The 24120-nt window shown below is 45.3% G+C and overlaps 1 protein-coding gene across 1 annotated transcript in view; it reads left to right on the top strand.

Annotated features, from left to right (window-relative positions):
• Positions 1-24120, top strand: part of SLIT3 (slit guidance ligand 3) — a 606956-nt gene that overhangs the window by 452210 nt on the left and 130626 nt on the right. Inside the window, exon 7 of the mRNA XM_039247657.1 lies at positions 19784-19855. Coding sequence (XP_039103588.1) covers positions 19784-19855 — 72 coding nt within the window. The remainder of the gene's footprint in view (positions 1-19783; positions 19856-24120) is intronic.

Below are 24120 nucleotides of genomic sequence, written 5' to 3'. Positions count from 1 at the left end.
GTTTGTTGCTGTATCCTGCGGGTGACTTCCCTTTTCCAAGCTCTGTCATTGCTTGATTCTAAAAATAATTCTGATGGTACAGTTCTGTCCAGTGAATTATAGAGTAGAATTTGTTGAGCATCCCCCTGAAAATCAAAAAATACATAGTCACCAGGTAACGTATCTCTGACTTCCAGAAGAATGAATAAATGTCAAACAAATGAATGAATATGTAAAAAACGTCTCTTTATATGTGAAAGAAGATCCTCCTTCCACCTTCCTTTCCACTTGGCCCCCACAGATAGTAGGCACGGGTTGGAGAAAGCCTCTCCACGTTGTGTGAGAAGAAGGTGATTCCAAGAGGAATCACGGGAAATCAGAGGGGATGCTGATGCTGCAAGGTGCCGGAAATCTGATGAAAGCCGCGAATTCCCGGGACAGAAACGGCAGGACCCACAGCCAGGGAGGTCAGGTTGTCAGTCCTAAGATGGATGATGGCTTCTCACCCAAACTCTGACCCCGGAACCGGCAACAAATGCGGGTCTGCTAGGGAGAGGGTGCCAGCCCAATTCAGTGACCTAGGACTTCTCTCATCAGGAGGCTGGGGCTGAGAAGGGTAGGCGCAGTTTTCCCAGCCTGCCAAAAAAGCATTTTGGGCAAGGGCTGCTAGGAGCGTGTCATCCTTTTCTTGGGAAGGATGAGAAAATTCCTTGGGAAGAGACCAGGAAATGGAAATCACCAGCTGCCACGAAACAGCTGTGACGACCTGACAGCCCGCATGTTAGTTCTCTGCACTAGGAGTGGTGATGCCACGTCTCCCTGGGAGAGCTGTCTGGGGGAGAGAATGGGGCTGGACAGTCATTTGCACCTGGGCACATGGGGTCCTGGGTGCAGTGGGACTCTGGCCAAGCTGCTCAGCCTGTCTGAGTCTGTTTCCTCGACTTTAAAAAGAGACAGATTCTGTACTGAGTGCTATCCTATCTACCCCCTAATTCTCCATCATGCCCGCACCCCCATCTGTCCCTGTCTGGGACAGAACCGGACTGTTCCTCTCTATGCCAGTGCTTTGCTATTTTTAAAATACTGGTATATTATAGCACATTGGTACACCAGGTTTCTCAAAGTTGAAGCTTAAAAGCCTCTGGTGGGGGGAAAAAAAGTAGTTCTCCCTATTATTGCAAAGAGCCCATAGGATCTGATTAGTTTATCCCCTCGATTCCAAACAAAGCCAGATCAATAGCTTTGTTTTAAAGACGCTCTCATTTGGCTTCACATGGCTAAGTACTTAAAATTAATCATAATCATTTATTCCATGGGTTTTTAATTTCCAACAGAGGCACATGGCTTTGGAACCATCTATCTTAATGGTGAACCATTCTGAAATTGGCTGGAGCTGACATCTCCATTTAAAGCATCTCCCCTCCCCACCCCCAGACCTTCCAAATCTCATCTGCACATTGACATTTTATAATACTTCTCCGTAATCACAATGTAGCCATCATAAAGAACTTTGCCAATGAAAGAATAAATAGTAACTAAGTGTAATCATCATATATTAACTTAATAAGTTTTTGAGAGAGAGAGGTTCAAATCACCCTATCCCCAGAAAGGTCATCTTTAAGTATTAAAAGCTTTAAAAAGTCTGCAAATTAAGAAGACAAAATATAGTACTTCAGGTGTGTTTTCTCTCTGACATTAGGCAAAAACAAGGAAAGGCCCATGATTACCCCATGGAAAGCTCTCTCAAAATTAACTTAAGGAAAGTTTGTGGATGTCAACTAGTAGAAATATTTCACATGGGACACCCCCCCCCCTTATTCCATCCATTCTGTAAATGGAAATACTGTAAAACTTCTTCCCATCTAGGCTGGGGTTGGTCTCACAGGATACACTGAATGGGAACTTAGGAGGTGAGCCTGGGAGAAACACTGGCGGTAAGGAGAGAGGAATGGGCACAAGGCTGGAAAAGACTGTGACACCTGCTTGCTTGATCCTCATTTTTGGCTCACACCCAGTGAGGGAGGTCTAGCACAGAATATGGTGAACAAAGAAAAAGAGCCACCACCCCCCTCCCCTTTACAGGTAACCAGCAAAAGGGCTAGGGGAAAAAGCATAGCATGCGTGAAATTTCTCAAGGCCCCAGTGCCACCAAAGGAGAAGAATCATGGCGCACAAGATACTGCCTTTGTAGCGTTAGTTGTGCAGTTATCCGTGCCCAGTTGTGCTTTTACATACCTTCTCTCTCTGCATCCTCACAACCCTCCATGAAGCTGCCATTGCCATCTCCCTCCTTCTGCAAAGGACCCATCTCAGAGAAGCCAAGTACCTGCTTAACTAGTAAACAGCAGAGACTGTATGATTAACTCTTCTACCAAGCTGCTTTCCTGATCTGAGTGGCTAAGGCCCTCGTGGTGTTGGGTTCCTGAAGCATGGGCAGTGTGGGGCACACAGTGGTGTGAACTGGCCCCAAGAGCCAGGATAGGTGAGCTATCAGTGACCCACACTCCTGCCAAGGAGAGTGCTGGAGCCCCCCACATGCCTGTGAAATTGTCGTTTCTTTCTTTTTTTTTTTTAATGTTTTATTTATTTCTAGGAGAGAGAGAGAGAGAGACAGCGTGATCAGGGGAGGGTCAGAGAGAGAGGGAGTCAGACTGAAACAGGCTCCAGGCTCTGAGCTGGCAGTCAGCACAGAGCCCGACTCGGGGCTCGAACCCACGAACCGCGAGATCATGACCTAAGTGAAAGTCTGACGCTTAACCGACTAAGCCACCCAGGCGCCCCAAAATTGTCGTTTCTTTTATCCAGTAAATGGGTCCCCACAAAGTTGAAGATAAATCAGACTTGCTAGGGAAAGAAAATAATCCTGCTTTTTCACTGACTCACATTCTGGTCCCAGAGACAACTTATTCTCACTTCTGGACACCACCAGTTGACTTTGACACTTAGTGGTTTGAGGGTTCCATTCTTCAGACATTCCCACGATACAGCCGCAGCTTTCTGTGTGGCCTTAAGGTTCTTAACTGGGAGTTTCTAGAACTCAGATGCCCTTCTGCTACCCAAATCATTGGCCTTTCATTTTCACCTGTTCTATACATTTGGCGATCCACGTAGTCGGTTTCCTCCAAGTTGTTCTTATACTACAATCAAATATGCCAAGACTGCATTTCTGACCCTGTGTGGTCAGGAATCATTTGTTGCGGTGCTCTGAGCCACGGGTTTCCTTGCCAGCCAGGTTTAGGACAGCCAGGCGTTTCGTCAGTAATACCAGGCACCTCCCTGCCCAACATGCCATCCTGGGTCAGAAAATTGTTTAATGAAAAAAAATTAAGCACATGGACAAATGAAACAAAAATGAGAAAACCTGGTTAATAAAATAATTAACTTTTTTCAATAGGACTGTGGGAGAGGAAAAAAGATTTTCAGACATTATCTCCTGACTACATGCAGCAAATCGGAAGTTTAGTAGATACACTGCAGAAATGCCTAACTGAAGATGTCAGGAGCATAGCCCAAAAGTGCTCGTATATCCCAGTGAGTAGCTTACCCTTGATAAATCCCCGGTACCAGCTAAATTGAACGCAGGTCCAACACATCTGCAGATAACCGGTGTGTGCTGTTTGGAAGGTCTCGCTCCATTTATGTCACTTATCAATTTTGGAAACTCAGTGACATTATTATAGGCTGGGCCTGGAAGGACCCTAGTTGTCTCCAGAATGACCTTTTATTTGAGATAAGGCACAGAAAGATTGAGAGCAGAGGAGAGCGAGGCCCAGGCCGCATAACGTTTTGTTCCTGGACACCCCACTTCCCTCACCGTTGTTCAGGCTCTGGGTAGGAGATTTGCCATGGGAAAAGAGCAAGTTGGTGGCAGCAAAGGGTCAACAACCTGGGTCTGCAGACCTTTGATCCCTTTGCCACATTGGGCACCTCCATGCAACTAGGGTATTCAGAAAAAAAGTCCTCAGTAAGATCAAGGATCCTAAGCACAGCTGTCCTCTCAAAACCATTATTAAGTGTTTGGTATTATTTAAGAGATTGGGGGCAGGAGGGAAACTTTAGTACATAACAGGATCAGGGAATGACCCTGCTTTCAGCTCTCATAAAACCAGAGGTTGCAAACTAGATAGATCACAGACTATATTGCAGACACAGATGAGTTTTTTAAAATCCTGTTGAGTAGTTTTCATTGAAATTAGCATTTTTGTATTTTCAAATTACAAAATTCTGCATAAAAGTACAGATTCCTAGCTTTAGATTTCTGGCGAGCCAGAAGCATTGGCAACCCCGTGCTGCCAGTGTGACAATCAGTTGTAGCTAAAGGGCACATTCCCTCCTTAGATGGGATGTGTAGACTCCACTTTCCCACTGACCTCCATTCATGTCAGTTCCCCGCCAGCCCAGGTGGCCCCTGCCTTAATCCATCTAAGACGCAAGGACACACTGTGTGCCAGCATGGTGCTAAATACCAGACAGTAAAGCTTTAGAAGAGCAGAGTCTCTGGCGGATGAAACTCTACGGGCCAGAGCTTACCAGAATTGTTGAGTGGACATGTACAAGCAGAGCTAAGTGATGTGGAGTCCAGAACTCCCAAACCGAGTGGGGACACCACAGAAGCAAGCAGGAATCTCTCATTCCCCATCATCTGGGAAGTTCTTCTCAAGAGTTGCACTAGCCTCCAAATTCCCTTTGACTTTAAAGCAGTGGTCATTGGATTTATGCAATTGATAAGAAAAAAGAGATAAACATCCCCGCACCCAGTTTCATCTCCCTGGACCCCTTCATCGTCCCATGTCCTGAGCTCCTTTGTAGCGCACATTTAGAGAGATTCAAGACTGAAAGCACTGGTGTGTGGAAAGTGACCAGACATTTAGGGTAGTTTTAATTCAGCCACATCTGGACAGGTATGACAGGGCTTGACCCCAAGCCCCACTTGTAGACATAGAAGAAGAAAGTCCTTTGCTGGTATAAGAAGACAGTGACAAGAAATTGACAATAATCCTGAGACCCATGTCAGGGAGCACTCACTTCTCTAGCATGGGGTTGTTGTCCTGGCTGAAGGGTGCTGGGCATTGGGTATAAGGACATTCATAGATGCTGTCAGCCCAGTGCAGAAAACTCAGAGCTTTATATAAGTGGAAGTCTATCTTCCACTTCAACTGAGCTTCCTCTGAATGTAGAACTAGGTGCTCTGATTAACAAATAATAATTAATAATATATAATACAATGATATTATAACAATAGTGTAGTCACTATAGATATTATAATAACTATTATGGCCTCTAGTTCTTAGTGTCCACTATTTTGCGGGTACTATGATATTAGGATGCAGCATTTTATGTAAATCCTCACCTCTACCTTACAAATGAGAATCTCCTAATCATTTTTCTCTTGAGGAAACTGAGGCTTAGAGAAACTGAATGGCTTGCCCAAAGTGACACTGGCAAGTATACAGGGACTGCTCTTCAAGTAGCAAATACCCAGCCCCTGCACTTCACTGCTCTGCTACAAAAAATAAAAATTAAATGATACATTCTGCAGCGCATGTACCAGAGAAACTTATTATATGCATTAGTAAGATGACAGACTATCGTAAATGCCCACAGTGATTCAGGACTGATAGTTTTTCCTTTTGAAAAGTTGGCCCACAGCGCACTCAGATCTAAACCTATGACCTCAGCTTAATCAGACTTACATCCAGTTCTACAAACTGCCCCAGACCTGGAGGCACAAGGCCACATTTGACTTTGGGGATGTTAGAGTCTTCCCACAGGACTGGCCGCCAGTCCAGCTTCACCAAATGGGGTGGTTTGGGGTTCCTTTCCTCACTGAAATATAGTAGCAGTAATACCAACCCCTTAGGCTACTATGTGGATTAAAGGAGATACCATAGGTGTGTGTCTAGCAAATAGCACACACCCAACTGGATGCTCGTCACAGTCAAAGCTGAAGGATACACCTAACTACACTGTCTCATTGCCTTATCTCCAGAACTTCACACAATCCTGGAACATAGTAGGTAGTCATTTAAAGATAGAGAACCCAAACTGAGTTAAAATTAACTAACTGAATTGAAACCTACTCCACTCTATAATGTCTATGTTATGTCTCAATCCTGCTCAGAACTAAGGTTGTGATTGTCCCAGAATTATTTTAAATATTGAACAATGTAGTATTTTACTGAAACAGCGCCTTTGGTTTTTTTTTTCTCCAGCTAAATGGAGATTTTTTTTTTATTACCAATGAAAAAATTAGACCCATAGTGAAAATTGGTGTTTTCTAACAGACAAGACTCATTTTCGTTTATTTATAAAATGTTTCACCTGGGTTTCTCTGGGAGCTGGAAACATTTATTTCAACTGAATTTGGAATCAGGATATTTAGTCATGACATAGCTTTGAATATAGAAATGTCATTGCCTAATGAAAGTCTTAAAATATCTCCAGAATATGATTTTTTTGGTACTATGCTACAAATTGTGATTTGTTCAGGCAATCAGAATTAAAATTGCACTTTGTGGAAGGCACCAGTAACTTCCATTCAGCTCCCAGAATACTAGGAAAGGAACTGGGTTTTCTGTAAATGCTCATGTGGGCCACACAGCACACCCCTCTTCCTTTGTAGTCACCCAAACTCAAGGCTTATAGTCATGTTCTTAAAATGACTAGCTTGGTTTTAAGAAAACTTAAGGAAAAAGTGACATTTTCTCTGAAATACAGGATAATTTTTTCCATTTAAATAAGTGGACCTTGAATAATTCAAGTAGCTAGAATTGGAGTAAGGGAACATATTCTAGTGGTTTCCATTTGATTTCATGTTCCTGTTAATTAAAGGCTAGTTTAGACTCTGAAAAGAAAATGCATTGGTGTACATTCCTGGGTTAAGAGGATGTGGTGAAGGTCATTGAACTGTTTGTTCTTGAGTGCAGAGGATCTGTGAATTGATAGGACTCCCATGATCAGCTTCTCCTATGAGTACCACTTGGGTGGAATCAGGTGATGGAAGTCTTGATGTTCGTGGGAGCCACAGACTCCAGCCACCAGGTCTCTGGGCTAAAATTCTGTCTTGACAAACTAGGTTTGAGAGCAGCCTTTTGGTTTTCTTTATCCCATCTAAAACAAACTGGAAAATAACTCTGCATCTTTGGGTGGGGGGGAAGATAACAGAGTTTTCTCTCTGGGGCAAGATGAAGAGGCCAGTGGGGTCAGTTCACTCCAAAAATGCAGCTTCTACACTGATTTGCAAATGTGCTTCTATGCCGATGGTCAGCCTCTGCGCTATTTCTATCCCCCAGCGGCCAGGATTCACTTTGGTGACCAGTATGTGAGTGCATTCAGTGAGTATCTTGCCCTTTGTTCAGCTCTCATCTCGTGGCTCTCGAGGGTCTCCAGGCTGAGAACCATGGTGCCTTGAAGAGCCGGACCTGCCCCTTGCTGGAGCTGCCACTCCCATCCAGGATGCAGAATGTTAGATGGTTTGGCTCATGTATGGCCAAGAGTCCATTACTCTGTAGAACTGTGTCCTAAAAGCCAAGTCCTAGGAACTCAAGCAGGAAATTGACCCCTTCACCCCTTCCTGTTAGTTGGCTTTATGGAGGGGAGGATGGCATGGGGAAAACATGGAGATGCAGTGCCAGGGAGAAGCAGAACATCATCCCTACCTTTCTCTGAGCTTCCATTTCCTATATGCAGAAACCCTCAGAAGAAGGGATGAGGAGGAGGAAGGGTGGAAGGAATCTGATTCCGTTTCTCCAATGTCATATTTGGATTCTTTGGACTCACAGAAGCACTAGAGTGCCCATTCCCCTTTGACTTATAATTAAACCAGAGGACCCCCGCTACTGATTAATAGTTGATTGAAAACTTCAGCTATGGAATTTGATGTTTTAAATTGTTTTAGTCTTTATGGTGTTTCAAAAAATTAGAATTAGTTGTCACGTGTGAAACTCAGGTAATTTTATTTATAAGTTTCTAAATTCAACTTCTCCAAAATATCTGGAGGCTGTGGCAACCCTGGCCATGCATGTGTCTCTGATTGTCTGGGGCTGCACTGTCCAACAGGACTTTGCGTGATAAAGGAAATGCTGCTTATGTGTGTTATCCCGCATGACAGCCACTAACCACATTGTGACTCTTGAGCACTTGAAATATGGCTAGTACAACTGAGGAACAGAACTTTCATTTAATTCTAACTGATTTAAATTGTAATCACCAACTTTAGCTCATGGCTACTTTATTGGACAGCGCAGGTGTAGAGCTGAGTGACGAATACCCCTTTTGGACAGGGATTGCCCTCTACAAATCTCCATAGCTCCCACTGGGCCTGCTTTCCTATTTGCTTTGTTCCAAACCACTAGAGCTGTTTCACATTCACTAAGAAGCACATTTAAACAGATAATTTTCTGAGGCTAAATACTTTAAGATCTCTGCCACTCCCCTCACCCTCCACTCTGTCCTTTCTCTATCTGAATTTAACCATTTGGATCTTGTACCTGCAAAATACCCGTTTTCATTGAAACCCAGGAGTATGATTATTAAAACTGTCTCCCCCCTCAAAGCAGAAACCTCTCTCTGTGAAAATTAGTTTCCTGATTCCAATTATTCACTTCTTTCAGGCTTGCAAATCACTTCCACGAAGTCAACTGGGTAGGAAAATCACTCCCATGTCTGGACCCGTCCCTTCTCCATACATAAGCTAGATTATGTGGCAGCTAGTTAAGGAAGCCAGCCCATTAACCCGACAGAGGCTGAAGCTTTATTTTCATAAAGAGAAAAAGAGCCGACCCTGTAGAACTTTTCAAATGCAGTGGGGGTTAATTGTGACTTTCAGAGTTGGGCCAGATGTCCTATCTTTATACAAATCTGGATATCCACAACTCCTTCCACTGCTGTCTGGAAAACAGTTCCCTTTCCAAATTGCCATTTTAGAGCCAGCACCAGTCCAGTGGGAATCGGAGAGTGGAACTGTAGCTTGGAAAGACCCTGGAGGTCAACGAGTCCTACACTTTATTTTAAAAGAAAGAAACTCCTCAGAAGGCTGAGTGACTTATACATAGCCATGGAAATTTTTCATAGGAGAACCAAGCCAGAAAACAGGTCTATTGGCTCTTTGTCTGGTGCTCTGTATTACCACCTACTTTTCCCCTGTATTAGCAAAAGGGAAACAAAGAATAGTGAAGCCAACCTCTATGTTCTTTCCAGCCCATTATCTCTTAATCTCTAGCATTTTCCCAGAGAGAACAGTATATGTTCAGTATGGGGACAAATGCCCTCCCTTTCTAGGGCCTTCTAGTCCTGCATCCACTGATTGGGTGATGACCACCCCAGTGTCCAACAGGTTTCTGTCTATTAGGAAGGCAATCTGGGAAGAGATTGAATTCTACATCATTGATCCTGGCTATCAATGGTGACCAGAAGTCCAGCCAGTGAGCAACAGGGGTCCCTGCCCCTCTTTGAAGCCCAAATAGCCCAAGTAAACTGTGTCTAGCTCCCTGAGAGAGCCCCCCTCCCTTACAAACATCAGAGGGTAAACCCGGACTTCGCCAGCATCTCTGCTGAGAAACAGAGCCTCCTGCACACTGTAGCTTGGTTCTGAACTGTTCACAAGAAACACCCTATAGGTTTAGCCACAGGACTGATGCATGTGGTGTGTGGGAAGCTGGCAAGGGCACACCTTCCTGCTGGGACACAGCCTTAGCCTTAGAAACAGAAACTTCCTCAGGGCTCTTTGTCTCAAGGTAATGATAGTGGGGTGGGAAGAGGGAACCTTGAATAATTTTCTATCAATTAAGATAGTCCATTTCAATTGTAGGTTCCCCGTGGCTACCCTCTTGGAGATGCAGTGTAGAAGGAAGGCGTTAACCACATTTCACTATTAAAATGCTTTAATTTTTTTAACTTTTTATTTATTTTAAGAAAGAGAGAGAGAAGCCTGAGTATAAACAGGGGAAGGGGCAGAGAGAGAGGGAGGGAGAGAGATAATCAGTGCAGAGCCCAGTACAGGGCTCGATGAGCCCATGAACCGTGAGATCATGACCTGAGCCAAAGTCAAGAGTTAGACGCTTAACCGACTGAGCCATCCAAGCACTCCCAAATACTTTGATTTTATATATATATATATAAATATATATATACACACACATATATACACATATATATACACACACACATATATACACGTATATACACACACATATATGTATATGTATATTATATATTTGATATATGTGATATGTATGTGTTAGGTGTGTGTGTGTGTGTGTTTGATTCAGATTGTTAAAGTGATCTTTTTGGTTTCGAGACTAAAAACTGGCATCTGTAATCCAAATCTGAGGTATGTCTCATTTGTGAGTTTTGTTACCTAAGATAATTTAATCACCAATGTTAATAAACCAGACTTCATATGAAAACCCTAGATGTCTGGTTTCCTCTTAAAAAAAAAAAGGAATAAGCTGCAGTGCTTGCACCCACATTCCAGCATAGCTACAAGCCTTTGAAACAAGAAGTGACCATGCCATGTGGCAGAGGTGGGATTGATATGGAACCCACACAACCCACTTATTCAGATGTAAAAGCCTGGCTCCTACAAGCAATTGAGTTTGTACTCCTGGATCAGCCCAGGCGACTGTTCAGAGCGGAAATTTATTTTTATGAAAAGATGCCAAAAGCATGACCCTTCACATTCTAAAACTCATCCATCCATGCAGTAAATATTTATTGAGTTGTCCTGTGTGCCAGACACTGAGCTGGGCCCTGCCTGTACAACAGGGCACAAAACTCGCATGTCCTCTGCCCTCTCATTGTGCACACATCAGTGGGCATTCAAGACCTCCCCATTCTTCCTCTCTTACAGGCTGAAATGCAGCTGAGGGGGAAATCGTCCATGTCTCCCCCTCTCGCCTGCAAACTCACCTGTTCAGTTATGTAAGTCGGAGGACATTCTTCCAACCTCAGCCCATTGCAGACATCTTGGCACACTGGCAACTTCCTGATTTCTAAATAATGTAGTAGACAAGATTGATCGTCCAGGTTCCCAGCTTATGGGTGATGAAACAGGATCGGGAGAGGCCACCTCATTCATGTTGTCCTTTAAGTACATTTTACAATTAAATTGGTCATTCGGAAAGCAGTTGAATGCATCTGAATCACCACTAGGCAGTGTCTGTGACGATCTCAAAAAACTGGGTAAGGAGTTCTTCAGAATTAAGGGACCTAAAACACTGGAGCCTGCACTACCAGGCATCTGACTGAGCAGTGGCACAATTTGAAGATTCATCTTTCTCTTTTGATCTTCCACTTTTTACATTTATTTTGGAGGCATCTTTTTTTTCTTTTTTTCCTTTTCACACCGGGGCTCTGCTGGGTAGAGTGAGATGAGTTTCTGCTTGTCACAATATGAATATATAATGAAGGAAGAACCAAAGACAAGCCCTTTTGTTAAGGAATCTGTACCATCAAAGGCTCAAATTGGCAGCTGATTGTTTTTATTTATTTCTGTAGGTTTTACATGACACCTGGAGACCATTTAAAATGTTACTTGGCGGTGAGAGCACTGTGTTTAAAAATAACGCTCACCCGGTGCCAAATCACTTTAGAGTCGGGTACAAATATTGAGACAAAAACCCCAGCTGTTATTGCTTTGGCTGCTAATTTGAGGTGTCAAATGAGAGCTCGCTTGCTATACGTCAGTGAATAAGGCCCCTTGTGAGATCATTATGTTTTCTAACAGTTGAGAGTAATGGACTAATCAGTGCAGCATCAGTTGTTTTCATTATATGCCCACACAATGGTTATGAGCTTTAATTTAAACGGTCCGCAGGGAGATCAAGGAAATCAGTAATAGGCGGCACCCAGGATAGTCCCGGAGAGCAGGTGATATGAGAGGTGGCTTCCCACCATCCTTTCTCCTCTCTCTCTTCATCCCCTCCTGCCCCCTCTCCCCTTGGAGACTCACTACCTGCTGCAAATAGCCAAAACATGAGCTTTGCTTAAGAAGCAGACCTGTATTCTTGGTTCTGCAGGGTATGCTTAAAAATTCCAGTCCACCGATCCAACAGTAAAGGTGGCGTCTGACAGCGATTAGACTTGTTAGCCCAACCTTAACCTCAGAAGGCTTTAAGACCCAATCTCTCTCTTCTGTCTAAGTCTCCACCACTGCCCTCACTCTCTATGCTGGGCTCTCTGTTCTATGGGTGAGATGAGGGTCGGGTAATGCTATTGCCTTTGAGCAGCCTTGGCAGTGAGGCAACACCACATTCCCTGCCACATGGAAGTCTGTGAGCGCTGAGACCAGCACTAGCCTATAGGACTCATCTCTGCCTTGGAAAAGACATGGAAATTGGACAGCCAGCATCTGTCAGATAATCCTGTAAGAGGCAATTTTGTGTAACAGTTAAAACTATAGGGCCCTGGTATCCCTCTTGCCTGTATTTGAACACTGGCTTCCACAAGTTTATGGCTATGATTAAGGCAGAGTTCATTGATCTTTCTTAGGCTCCAAACTGAAAGTGACGACCTCAGGATTGTTGGGAGAATTAAATGAGATAATGTGTGAAAAGTGCTTAGCTTGGTGCCAACACATAGCAGATACTTAATAGTTAATATTTTTACTGCTGTTACTGACATCTTTACAGAAGGATCTTGGCAAGCTCAAACTAAAGCAATATTCTTTACTAGTCTCACTCATTAAAAGGCAGAGTTCGTGGAAGAACCTATAACATTCAGTTTAGGTTTTCTCAAAGGATGCGTCATTATACATTCTTCCTGATTTCTGGAGTTTCCTAGGGCCTCCAGCCAAAGCAGAACAGTGCACAGCTAGGTGAGAAGGGCAAGTTCAACCTGGCTGGGAGGGGGACATTCAGGGGAGCTTCATCCAGAAATGACTTGAGTCAATCAGAGAGACTCTGGGCTGGGGGAAAGACTTGGGGATGCCACTCTCAACCTCAGTGGGCATTTGGCTTGTGCTCTTTTGCAGCCAAGTTCACAAAGAGACAGCACCTACATACATTCTAGTGGGCTGAGCCAGCCAACAGCACTCACATTCCCAGGACCAAGGAGGATGTGGAAGGGCCTGGTCATCAGCAATAGGCCTTGATTCCTGGTGCTGTGATGGCTGTCATTCAGCAGCCTCTAAGCAAGACCAGGACAAGCTGGTCCTGCTTTGACATGTAAACAAGAGAAGAGAGCAGGCACCTAAAGCATCCTCAGTTCATTCCTCTTCCCCAGTCTGAGCCAGCAAGGGGGAGAAGCAAAAGTGAGCCCTCAACCCCTCCCTTTGAGGTCTACATGCTGCCAGAATCCCCCTGTGCTTTTCATCCCCCATGCCGGCAGTTTAGATATTTCCTACAGGGTCCATCTGCAGTATTTGCTCTCAGGTGCTCTGCAGAAAATGATGCTGCCTACTTTGGTTTGTGTCTGCCCCCTGTGAATTCAATATAGGTACTGCTGGAGAAGTTATGTCTTCAGGGCCTAGAGTGCTGGCCATTGGACCCTGGTGTCTATAAGTACAAGTCAAGGCATCTCCAAGCTCACTTTAAAAAGACGTTCTGCTGCCATGGCTGCTGATGACTCACCAGGAGTCTCCTTCCTGGGGTTGTTAAGGAGGGAACCACCTTATTTACCTAGACTTAAGGAACAGTCAGCCTGCCTTGAGACAAGGAAAATAGGCCAATCTTCTAAGAGGGTTTATCCAACCCACAGAGTTTAGATTCCCAGAGAGGAAGATGAGGGGCTCAGAGAGTATCCCAAGAAGGTTGGCACACTGGGAAACTGCAGTGGCACTTATTGTGGATGCCTGGTTTTGCAATTATGTGATACATGCTCACAGATAATATTGCTGCATTAGAGCCAATTACATAGTGTTATAGACACACAACATGCAGATTACACCCAGAGCCAAGAAAGCACAGAGTGATAAAGTGATGGCCTAATCAGAGGAGACAGAGGGAAATGTCAGCCTTATTAAGGTTTCCAGGGTGGTGTGGCTGCAGCTGGACTTAGCTCCTCCAGATCAAAGATGGCTATCTTGAGGGATGTGAGGGAGAGTCACACTCCAGCACTCAGCAGAGAACAGTGGGGAGCCAGGGGCAGATGCCAAGTTGGAGCTTTCCAAGGGTGATTACAACTACCTCCGTCGAGGGCTGTGTACTGTTTCAGAGCTTGGGCCTCTTTCTAAGCAGGAAAGCACCATGCCCTCCACAAAAGAGGCTTTCAAGTCCCAGAGTCAGCAAGAAGGTAACCTATATACTGTCCCCTACACTTAGATAAAGGCTCTATTCTTAACTATGCCTCTAGCTCAATGGTTTTCAAACTTGAGCTTGCATGAGAATCCTCTGGAGGGTATGTTAGAACACACGACTGGGACCCCACTCAGAGCTTCCCATTCAGTGGGTCTAGGTGGGGCCTGAGGATATGCATCTCTGGTAAATTCCTAGGTGATGCTGCAGGTCTGGGGACCACACTTGGAGAACCACTACCCAAGTTTTCATCCCATACTCAACCCAAGGTGGATTTACCTGGCCTGTCCCTTGAACAGAGCCTTCTCCTTGGCTCTGATTTCATCACAGCATTGTAGATTCTGGACACAGTAGGACCCATCTTCCAGACGGGACTGTGATGCAGGCCAGAAATGTATGGATTCTAGAGTCAGACCATCTGCTTTAGATTCCTAGCCCTCCTGGTTGCTGCTTGGGCTTTCCTACCAGGGTTTTGACAGTCTCTGACCTAATCCCCTCTTCTTACAGAACAGTTATTCCACTTGCCCAGCAGATCACAGTTAATTACTGACAAAGGCAGGACTGGAATTTCCCAGTTCTAGAGCAGCAAGGATCAGTGAACATTTTCTATAAAAAGGCAGATGTTAATATTTTAGGCTTTGTGCCCTGTGGGCTCTGTCACATCTATTCGGCTGTTGTGACATGGAAGCAGCCATAGACAATCCATAAATGGGTGGATAAAACTTTATTTACAAGAAACATTCAATATTGGATGGGATTTGACCTGTGGGGAGTAGTCTGTCAACCGCTGGAACAGATCAGTACGTGCACAGCTTCCTCATGCATTCTTCATTACTGGGGAGCCTTGTCTTGCCACAGCGCCCTGGTATTTAGCTGAGGAACATAAGTAGTTTTTCATGGTAGCAGGGTTCTAGTTGTGCTCTACAGGAGCAATAAGTTCACTAATCCCTTAGTGCCCTGGGGGAGAAAAGTTTAATGTCCTCATCCTGGTGCTCACAATCGAGGGGAAATGGGATCCATTGTTAAAAGTAGCATTGTCCACATGGATCATTTTAATAGGGAAAATGATCCTTTTTCATTAAACATTTGCGTTCCGATTACGACAAAACAGAAGAGTGACTACACAGTGTACCGGCCACACTTAGTCTCAATATAAATACAGTACAATAGAGAAGGGTTCTATAAAAAAAAAAAGAAGAGGGAGGTAGACACACTGTCTTTAAATCTCATGAGGGTGGGGATGGAATGGCCTTATTTCTAGTTTAGACTGAAATGCCCGTTCAGGAGCTTCTGATGGTGCAAAAGGGGGGAGGCCAGAGTAGTTCTGAAGTCTTACAGAATTAATCTGACCCTGAGCTTGATCTTGACACCTGATGGAAAATGCTGAATTGAGAGCATTTATTTGGTGGGAAACCTCCAACTCGGGTGACTGGGGTAAGGCGTGTTTTCTCAAAATCTGTCCAAAGGAGCAGAGCAGTGAGGTTGAGGCTAAAGTCTGGAAGTGGCAGAAACTCTCCAAGAGATGGAGGTAAATAAGACAAGGTAGGGGCGCCTGGGTGGCTTAGTCGGTTAAGCGTCCGACTTTCACTTAGGTCATGATCCCGCGGTTCGTGGGTTCGAGCCCCGCGTCGGGCTCTGTGCTGACTGCCAGCTCAGAGCCTGGAGCCTATTTCGGTCTGTGACTCCCTCTCTCTCTGGCCCTCCCCTGCTCACGCTCTCTCTCTCTCAGAAATAAATAAAACATTAAAAAAAAAAAAAAAAAAGACGAGGTGATGAGGTCACCATGGCCTAGTCTGGGCCAGCCATCCGGGAAGGCAAGGGGAGGCATTGTCAGACCCACACATTTATTTTCCTGTTGGTTAATTTTCAAGGAAGTTAATAGAACAGGAAGCACTTGTGCAGTTCTTTCTAGCTTTGGGTGCCAGAGTGGACATGACAGAGAATGTCCATGCTAGGGTAACAAGCTTGCCTGAAAACAGGAGACAGTGGGTAAGTCAGGAGACATTGTGGTGTAAAAAAAAAGAACAGTAATTCCTAAATCCTCCAGGAGCTCATGTGCTACCCTGGGTGTCCCTCTGGTAGCTTTAAATTGTTCATCTATAAAAGGGGGATAAGAAGTCCAACCTCAGGGTTCTACAAGCATGAAATGAGATGAATGTGAAAGCATATTGTAAATTGTAAAATACTAAACAAACCCAAGCTAAAATAACTAAGCATTGCGTACGAGCCAGGCTGTGTGTAACAAGTGTGCTCTCCGTGCCTGGTTTCAGGGCATGGTAGTTAGCTGGATAATGCCCCTCTCTCCAAAAAATGTCCCTGTCCTCATCCCAGGAATTTAGGAATGTCACCTTATATGGCAAAATGGACTTGAGAGATGTGACTAAGATAAGGATTCTGAGAAGAGCAGATTATCCTGGATTATCCACTTGGGCTCGGAACATCCTCCTGAGGGTCCTCATAACAAGGAGGCAGATCATAGTGAACAGAAGGAGATGTGACCACAGAAGCAGGAGATCAGAATACTGCAAGGAGGGGACCACAGGCCAAGGAATGTGGCAAAAGGACAATGAAACATTCTCTTCCTGATGCCTCCAGAAGAAATGTGGTCCCACGAACCCATGTTAGACTTCTGACTTCTAGACTTAAGAGAATAAATTTGTGTCGTGTTATGCCACTAAACTTTTAGTAATCTGTTATCCTAGTGGTAGACAACAAATCCAGGCACCATTCCTGGAGTCAGGCTAGTTTGGATTCATATCCTGGTCCTACCACTTCCTTCATCCATGAAATGGAGGTGATAACAAAAATACCTGCCTCATAGGCTATTTGGAGCAATTAAATGAGATAGTACAAGTAGCACCCTCAGTTCAGTGCCTGCCTGGCATACAGTAGCTCTCAGTTCATGTTGACAATTATTAGTATCATCTTATTTAATCACCACCAAAGCTCTGTGAGATTGGTGCTATTATTATCTCTGTGTTACAAAGGAGGAAACCTAATGAGATTAAGAAAACTTCCTCATGGTTGCACAGGCTGTAAGTGGCAGAGCCAGAGTCTGACCCAGGTCTCTGCCTTCCAGGCGCATGCTCTCCAGCCCTGCTTCATTGTGTTGGGGTTATGACCACATCACCTCCAATGAAGGCCAACTACTTAGGGATGCAAGAACCAGATAGAGCACTGTGCTCCATGCATGGGCAAAAGCCACCAAGCCTGGAGATCAAATAAATCTGTGTTTATTAGGGAAACAAAAACTGTAACTGCCAGGGAGATCAGCATCCAAGAGGTGACCAGCCCTCTGACATTCCTGGGCTGGCCAGCCCCACACAGCAAATCATGAAAGTCTGAATACTGTGTTTAGTCATTTTGGTTCTGGAATAATTGCTATTATCGTAAATGTTTTATAGCCCTCATTACAGCTCACATTTAAATATCAGTGTAGTAATACATTAATAAGTCATTGCTACCGGACTACTGCCGGATGCAGTTAGAGTCGAGCCCTGCATATAACTGCACTGTGTATTCGGCTAAATTAGGGCTGGCTGTGAACTCGGCCTGATGTGAGTGGCTGGGCATGGTTGGAAGGAAGCCTCTTTTCTGCAAAGGCTTCTTGCTTTTTGCCTCTGAGAGGAAAAGGTGACCAGATTTTTGTCTGGTAGTGAGTCAATGATCCTAATAACCAGGTATCCCTCAAGTGTGGAGCCTAGAACTCAGGGGCAGATAGAAAGGGAAACAAAGGCCATGATTTCTGCCCCAGAGGCATTCCTAATCCGATGTAGGACTGGTGTGAGGCATAGTCCCCACTTCCGGGGCTTTCTGCCAAGGAAGTGGAGTGACGGATTCTTCAGCCTGATCAGATAAGATGTTCTGAAGGCTTCCTGGCTGTGTGGAGACAGGATGGGTTAGCACACCTTATAGAAAAGTTAGGCCACATGAAACAAAACAGCTACGTAGGTTCAATTTCATAAAATGCCAAGTGTCTGCACTTGGTAAAGTATGGAGGAGGCAGAGCTGGCAAACAAATGTGGTCTGCTTTTTCCTCTTTACAATACCATGTGCCTAAAATAGTGCTGGACACAAGGTAAATATGGGGAGAGGGAAAAAGTTCTAGGTTCTGTGTCTTTAGGTAAATAGATTTCCTTCTGGCCTGCTAGCCAAACAAATGCCAAGTAGGCCCTGGGGAACTGAGGAGTAGCCTGGGGCGAGGGGGTGTGATCACTGGAATGCTGGTGGCCTAGGGCTGGGGGAGAAGAAACCTACACAGGCCCCTAGGGTGCAGTGGATTTGGGGGCTACTGTACTAGATGAAGCTGTATTTTTGTTTCCATGGAGGTTGGGGTAGGGAAAACAGGAATGACCAGGACAGGACTACAGTCTCTCCACCAACATCAGTAAAATGGTAGCCTCCACTTACTGAGTATATACTGCACGCTGCACCTCTTACCATCCTGTGAGGTAGGAGACATTACCTGCCTCCCTCTGCCAATGAATAACCTGTAGATAAGAGATACTCATAATTTGCCTAAGATCACACAACTAGGGTATATACGACTCCACTTGAGTCACGTATGGACCAGGTTGAAGGCTATAGTAAGGCACAGGATAGAAAATGTTGGGAGGGAGTTTTAGGAGAAAGGCACTGTGTTTACGAAGAGCCAAGGACAAAAGGAGTCTGCTTAGCTTCCGAAGAAAAGCTTCTTCCTGGGCCAGTGGGGGCCTGTGGCAGAGTAAGAGGAGATGAGCTAATGAGAAAACAGTAACAGAATGAACATTCTGTATTAGGCAGTATGTGCAATGGACAGAGCAGGGAAATTGGAGCAAGATATTGCTAGATTCAAATCCCATGTCCCACGCTTAGCAGCTCGGGGTCCTTGGGAAAATTATGTCACCCCTCCATTGCTCAGCTTCCCCACGTGTAGCATGAAGATAATGTCCACCTGGTAGGGACGTGTGTTACTAAACAAGATGAGATGTATCCGTTTTCTTCTCTCTAAAATGAGGACAGTAATGTGCAACTGGCACTGTGGTTGTGTGAATTAGAGATACCATAATGAGGCACTCAGCACATAGTAGAATTTCAGGAAGTGATACTACCATTCCAGGTGGGTAGGTCCTTGACTAATGGATCTCCAGCAGAGGGGAGGAAAGAACCACCTAAAAAAAGGAATAGGAGGATGGGGGACACCTGGGTGGCTCAGTCGGTTAAGTGTCCAACTTCGGCTCAGGTCATGATTTGTGAGTTCGAGCCCCACATCGGATGCTGTGCTGACAGCTCAGAGCCTGGAGCCTGCTTTGGATCTATCTCCCTCTCTCTCTGCTCATCCTCTGCTCATGTTCTGTCTCTCTCTCTCAAAAATAAATAAAGGTTAAATTTTTTTTTAAAAAAAAGGAATCGGGGATCCTCTTATCATCTGGAGATCTGCCCCCTTGTCTCCAAGCTGCTCCATAGCTATTAACTTATGATTCTTTTGGCATTCACACCTTTTCCTCCCCCCAGCTTCCAAAAGCATTTTGGTACTGCCCTCGCCCCGTGTTACTTCCTTGTTAACCATTTCCCTTTTTCCTCTACCTTCACAGCACCCTCAACAACAACAACATTAGCCGCATCCTGGTCACTAGCTTCAACCACATGCCGAAGATTCGAACGCTGTGAGTAAAGATCCCTGCTTCTGCCCCAACCCACTACCGGCCTCACTCATCCCTACATGCTGCACCCTGAGCTGCTAGTAAAACCTATTGTGCTGGCTCTGCAGATGGGTTCTGGAGCAAACACGGCCTCCCTCCACTGTTAACTAAGAGGTTTTGGGGAGCAACGGAAGGGGGAGAAGTGGGACAGTGCCACCCATGGTTCTGAACCCCCATGCCACAGTGGACAGACTTCATTTCTCTTTACCCCTAGGATGTGGGAATTCATCTTTGTGTTCTCCACCCTCACGGAAAGTCTCCTAGTGTTACATTGTCACAAAACGTATAGAACTGGGAAATAATGATATACTGTTTCCTTAGCTAATGTTATGTGCCATTGACAGTTCCATCATAGTGCCGTGGTTATGTTTTCCCCTCTGTCCAGTGGAGGAGGGGGAGCCTTAGTCCCTGCTTCTCCCCTTCCTCCCAGCCCACACCCAACACACTCCCCTGCTCCCTTGATGATATTCTGATATTAGAATACAGGAACTTGGTTCTTACCTTTAATTTAGGGGTAGGCTCAAGCCTTCCTTTTCTGTGTAGTCAGAAAGCAAATCTCTTAACACCTCACACCAAGAGCAGTTGTCTTTATCACCTAGGAAGTTCTTTTCTCCTATCAGCCAGAAATACTTTTGTGAGTTTCTCTGCAAACGGACTCCATTGGCCTTTCCACCAGAGGTTCATGTTGATGGTTGTCTTGGTGGAACCTCATTGGTGTTTGCATTGCAGTAATAGAAGAGAGCCAGCCGCCAAGAGTTTTCAGCTAAATACATTTAAGGACAAGGCAAGGAGCTGCAATTCCTGCTGTACCCTCTGTGAGCTCTGGGACCTCTGTTCTCTCCTCTATAAATGGGGGCGGTGGTGAGGATCAGATGAGACGAGGTATGTGCAGTACTTGTGGAGTAGACAATAATGGTACTGAATATCTTTTTCTTTTAAATAGTTTACTGCCAAGTTGGTTTCCATATAACACCCAGTGCTCACCCCCACAAGTGCCCTCCTCCGTGCCCATCACTCCCCTTCCCCTCCCCCCACCCCCATCAGCCCTCAGTTTGTTCTCCGCATTCAAGAGTCTCTCATGGTTTGCCTCCCTCCCTCTCCCCCACTATTTTCCCCCTTCTTCTCCCCCATGGTCCTCCGTCAAGTTCCTCCTAATCCTCCTATATGTGCAAACATATGGTATCCGTCCTCTGCCTGACTTATTTCACTCAGCCTAACACCCTCAAGTTCCATCCATGTTGCTACACGTGGCCAGATTTCATTCTTTCTCATTGCCATGTAGTATTCTAAATGGTACTGGATATCTATCCAGAAATCTGGACTAGAAGCACCAAGCAGCCAGCTAAGTGATACCCCCTAAGCAACATGGAATCCACAGAGATTTAAAACTCCTTAGAGCAGTTGTGCCCAAAGTTGGGTCCCTGGACCAGCAGCACCAGCATCACCTGGAATCTGTTAAACCCTCAGAATCTCTGGGAGTGGGCCCAGCCCTTGGGTTTTAACAAGCCCTCCAGATTTTGATACTCATAAGGTTTGGGAACCTGCATTAGTGAGGAAGTGACCTCATCTCGGGGGCGGAGAATGAAGCAGAGGCCAGTGAAGCACTGTGTAAGGAGACAGTGCAGAGAACCCGAAGCAGACCCGAGTATAAAGGGGAGCTCTGCCACTTACTCAGGGCAAGTTTCTTTGTCTCTCTGCCCTGCAGGGACAGTGAATTAAATGCTTGTCTCACAGTTGTTGTGAGAATGAGGTACACTGGCACGTAAAGGGCCCGGTTATGGTGTGCTCTCAACAAGAAGAATCTGAACCCAGTGTTCACCATTGCGCCCTATTCCTCCCTTCCAAGCCTCATGTGATAGCATAATTCAGCCACGAAAATCTATCCTTCTACTTCCGCTTTTTAAAAAAAGTTTTTTTTAATGTTTTATTTATTTCTAGGAGACAGAGAGAGAGACAGTGTGAGCAGGGGAGGGTCAGAGAGAGAGGGAGTCACAGACTGAAACAGGCTCCAGGCTCTGAGCTGGCAGTCAGCACAGAGCCCGACGCGGGGCTCGAACCCACGAACCGCGAGATCATGACCTAAGCAAAAGTCGGACGCTTAACCGACTAAGCCACCCAGGCGCCCCCCTTCTACTTCCGCTTTAACATGGAGGAGGGCACTTGTGGGGATGAGCACTGGGTGTTATATGGAAACCAACTTGACAATAAACTATTTTAAAAAATAATAATAAAAATTAAAAATAAAAATGGGATGGTGCAGTCATGGGGTTTTAAGGAGAACCATGGGGTCTTCAAAGTCCACGGCATGCCACAGATGAGCTGCGGGAGAGCGTGCCAAGGGCTCCGGGCCAAGAAGCTGAAGGCGAGCTTCCAGGTACAGGGCCTGCATCTCCCCAGACAGGTTGGTTGAATAGAAGAAAAATGGTCCTCACCTACAGAAACCCGCAGTCCAGCTCCTGTGGCTACTCCTCTGTGATTTCGGCTGCCCCTCTTGTTCTCAGTCTAGGAGTGGCAGTAACAGGAGCTGGGCTGGGTCCGTGAGATGGGGGCCAGGGGTAGCCTGGTGTGGACCTCATGTGCTTTGTTTGGCTGTGTTGGGTGGAAAAGGAGGGCAGAAGGGTTTCTTCTCCTCGTTTCTGTTGTCATCCTTGCCTGTGGTCCTGAACACTCATCTGATGAGTTCAGATCAATCAATCTCGTGTGTTCTCTTTGCTCCGTGCCTGCTGCCACTTTCTCTTTAGTTTAATTTCAGAGACAGCTCTGTACAGAACTCCCCAGAGACTTGTGCTGACTAATCCCCCTTCACTGTAATTAAAGTAGGGGTGGGGGGGAAGTAGTATGGGGAGAGGGGGGGAAGAGGAGAGAGGAAGGAAGTCATAAATGGGATTTCTAAAGGAAAGCTTTTATATTTAATTCAGAAAGCCACATTTTATAGAAAATGAACACTGACCCTCTCTAAAAGGATTTGCTGGAAATTTAATTTAGCGCCTGTGGCTAAAAGGCACCTTTTGCAAATTGGCATTTGTATTCATTCACCTTATCTTTTGTGAAGGTGGTTTGGCCAACATGGAATATGGTATTTCCAGCAGCAAAAGACTGCGGACCAACATGCAGAAACCACCTTGATGCCTTGGTGTCTAAGTAAGAAATGATAGCCTTGTACAGGGATAGCCATGGGTTGGTAGGACACAGAAGTGTGGACCTAGCGTCCTCATCACAGTAATGACCGCAGAAGGTACGGTGGTGGCTCATGGTGTGTAGGGCCTTGTGCTAAGCATGTCTCATGAATTGTTTCAATCCTCACAACAACCCTAGAAAGAGGGCACCATTAATATCCCCATTTTACAGATCAGCGTGCTGAGGCCCAGAGTTAAATCATTGCCTAAAGTCAGAGTAGGAAAGCAGAGAGGCAATGTCAGATTTGGGCAATTTGGCATCAGAGCCAGAACTCATTCCATTCACCAGAAAGTAAGGCAGAAGAGTATATTCCAGGTGAGCTAAGGAGGGGGAGAAGGGCCACTGGAGGCCACCTTCCCTCAGGACATTGCCATCCCAATTCACCAAAATTAAAAGAAATAATTAAAATAATTTTCCTTCTCACTTGAGGGGATCAGAAATACTCCTGGCAGTGTCCAGGGTCGTGTTCCGTGATCACTGTGATTACTTTTCTCACAATCTTACTATTTGGGATGATGCCACTCAATTTGATCTCCCAAGCATGATAGGAGAAGCTGCACCTTGGAAGAATCTTCCCAGTTCAACTCTGCCAGCACTTCTGGTGGGTAAAATTCCAAGGGAGGATCTGAGCCTTTCCACCGTCCTGGGCTTTTGACAAGAGCCTTCGGGTGCCTTCCAAGTCAGTTTTGGTCGCCTCTTTTCCATGGTCCCACTTGGAAGGGGGGAGATTCCTACAAAGGTGGGCAAAGGGTTAGGAACCATCTGTAGCAAGGTTAGAAAGAGAGGTAACTTGGGGCCAGCCAGCAGGAATTGAAAAAGAACCAACCTAATGTAATCTTCCAAAAGGAAACCTCCAACACTTTCATTATCCCAGAAATTAATCAGCTAAGGATCTGACTTACTTAACCCTCATTTTTGTCATTCCATTGATCTCTTACCCCCTACTGGAACTGAAGGGGAATTTGTTGGGGTTGATCTACCTTATGGGCCCATGCTCAGGGCTTCAGGGGAATCCATTTCCTCAGCTTCCATACCTCTCTGCCAAAGAACAC

Source organism: Hyaena hyaena, unplaced genomic scaffold, assembly GCF_003009895.1.
Source record: "Hyaena hyaena isolate Hyena2069 unplaced genomic scaffold, ASM300989v1 scaffold_300, whole genome shotgun sequence".
NCBI lineage: Eukaryota > Metazoa > Chordata > Mammalia > Carnivora > Hyaenidae > Hyaena > Hyaena hyaena.
The sequence above is the reverse complement of the archived record's forward strand: the minus strand, read 5'-3'. Positions and strand labels throughout refer to the sequence as shown.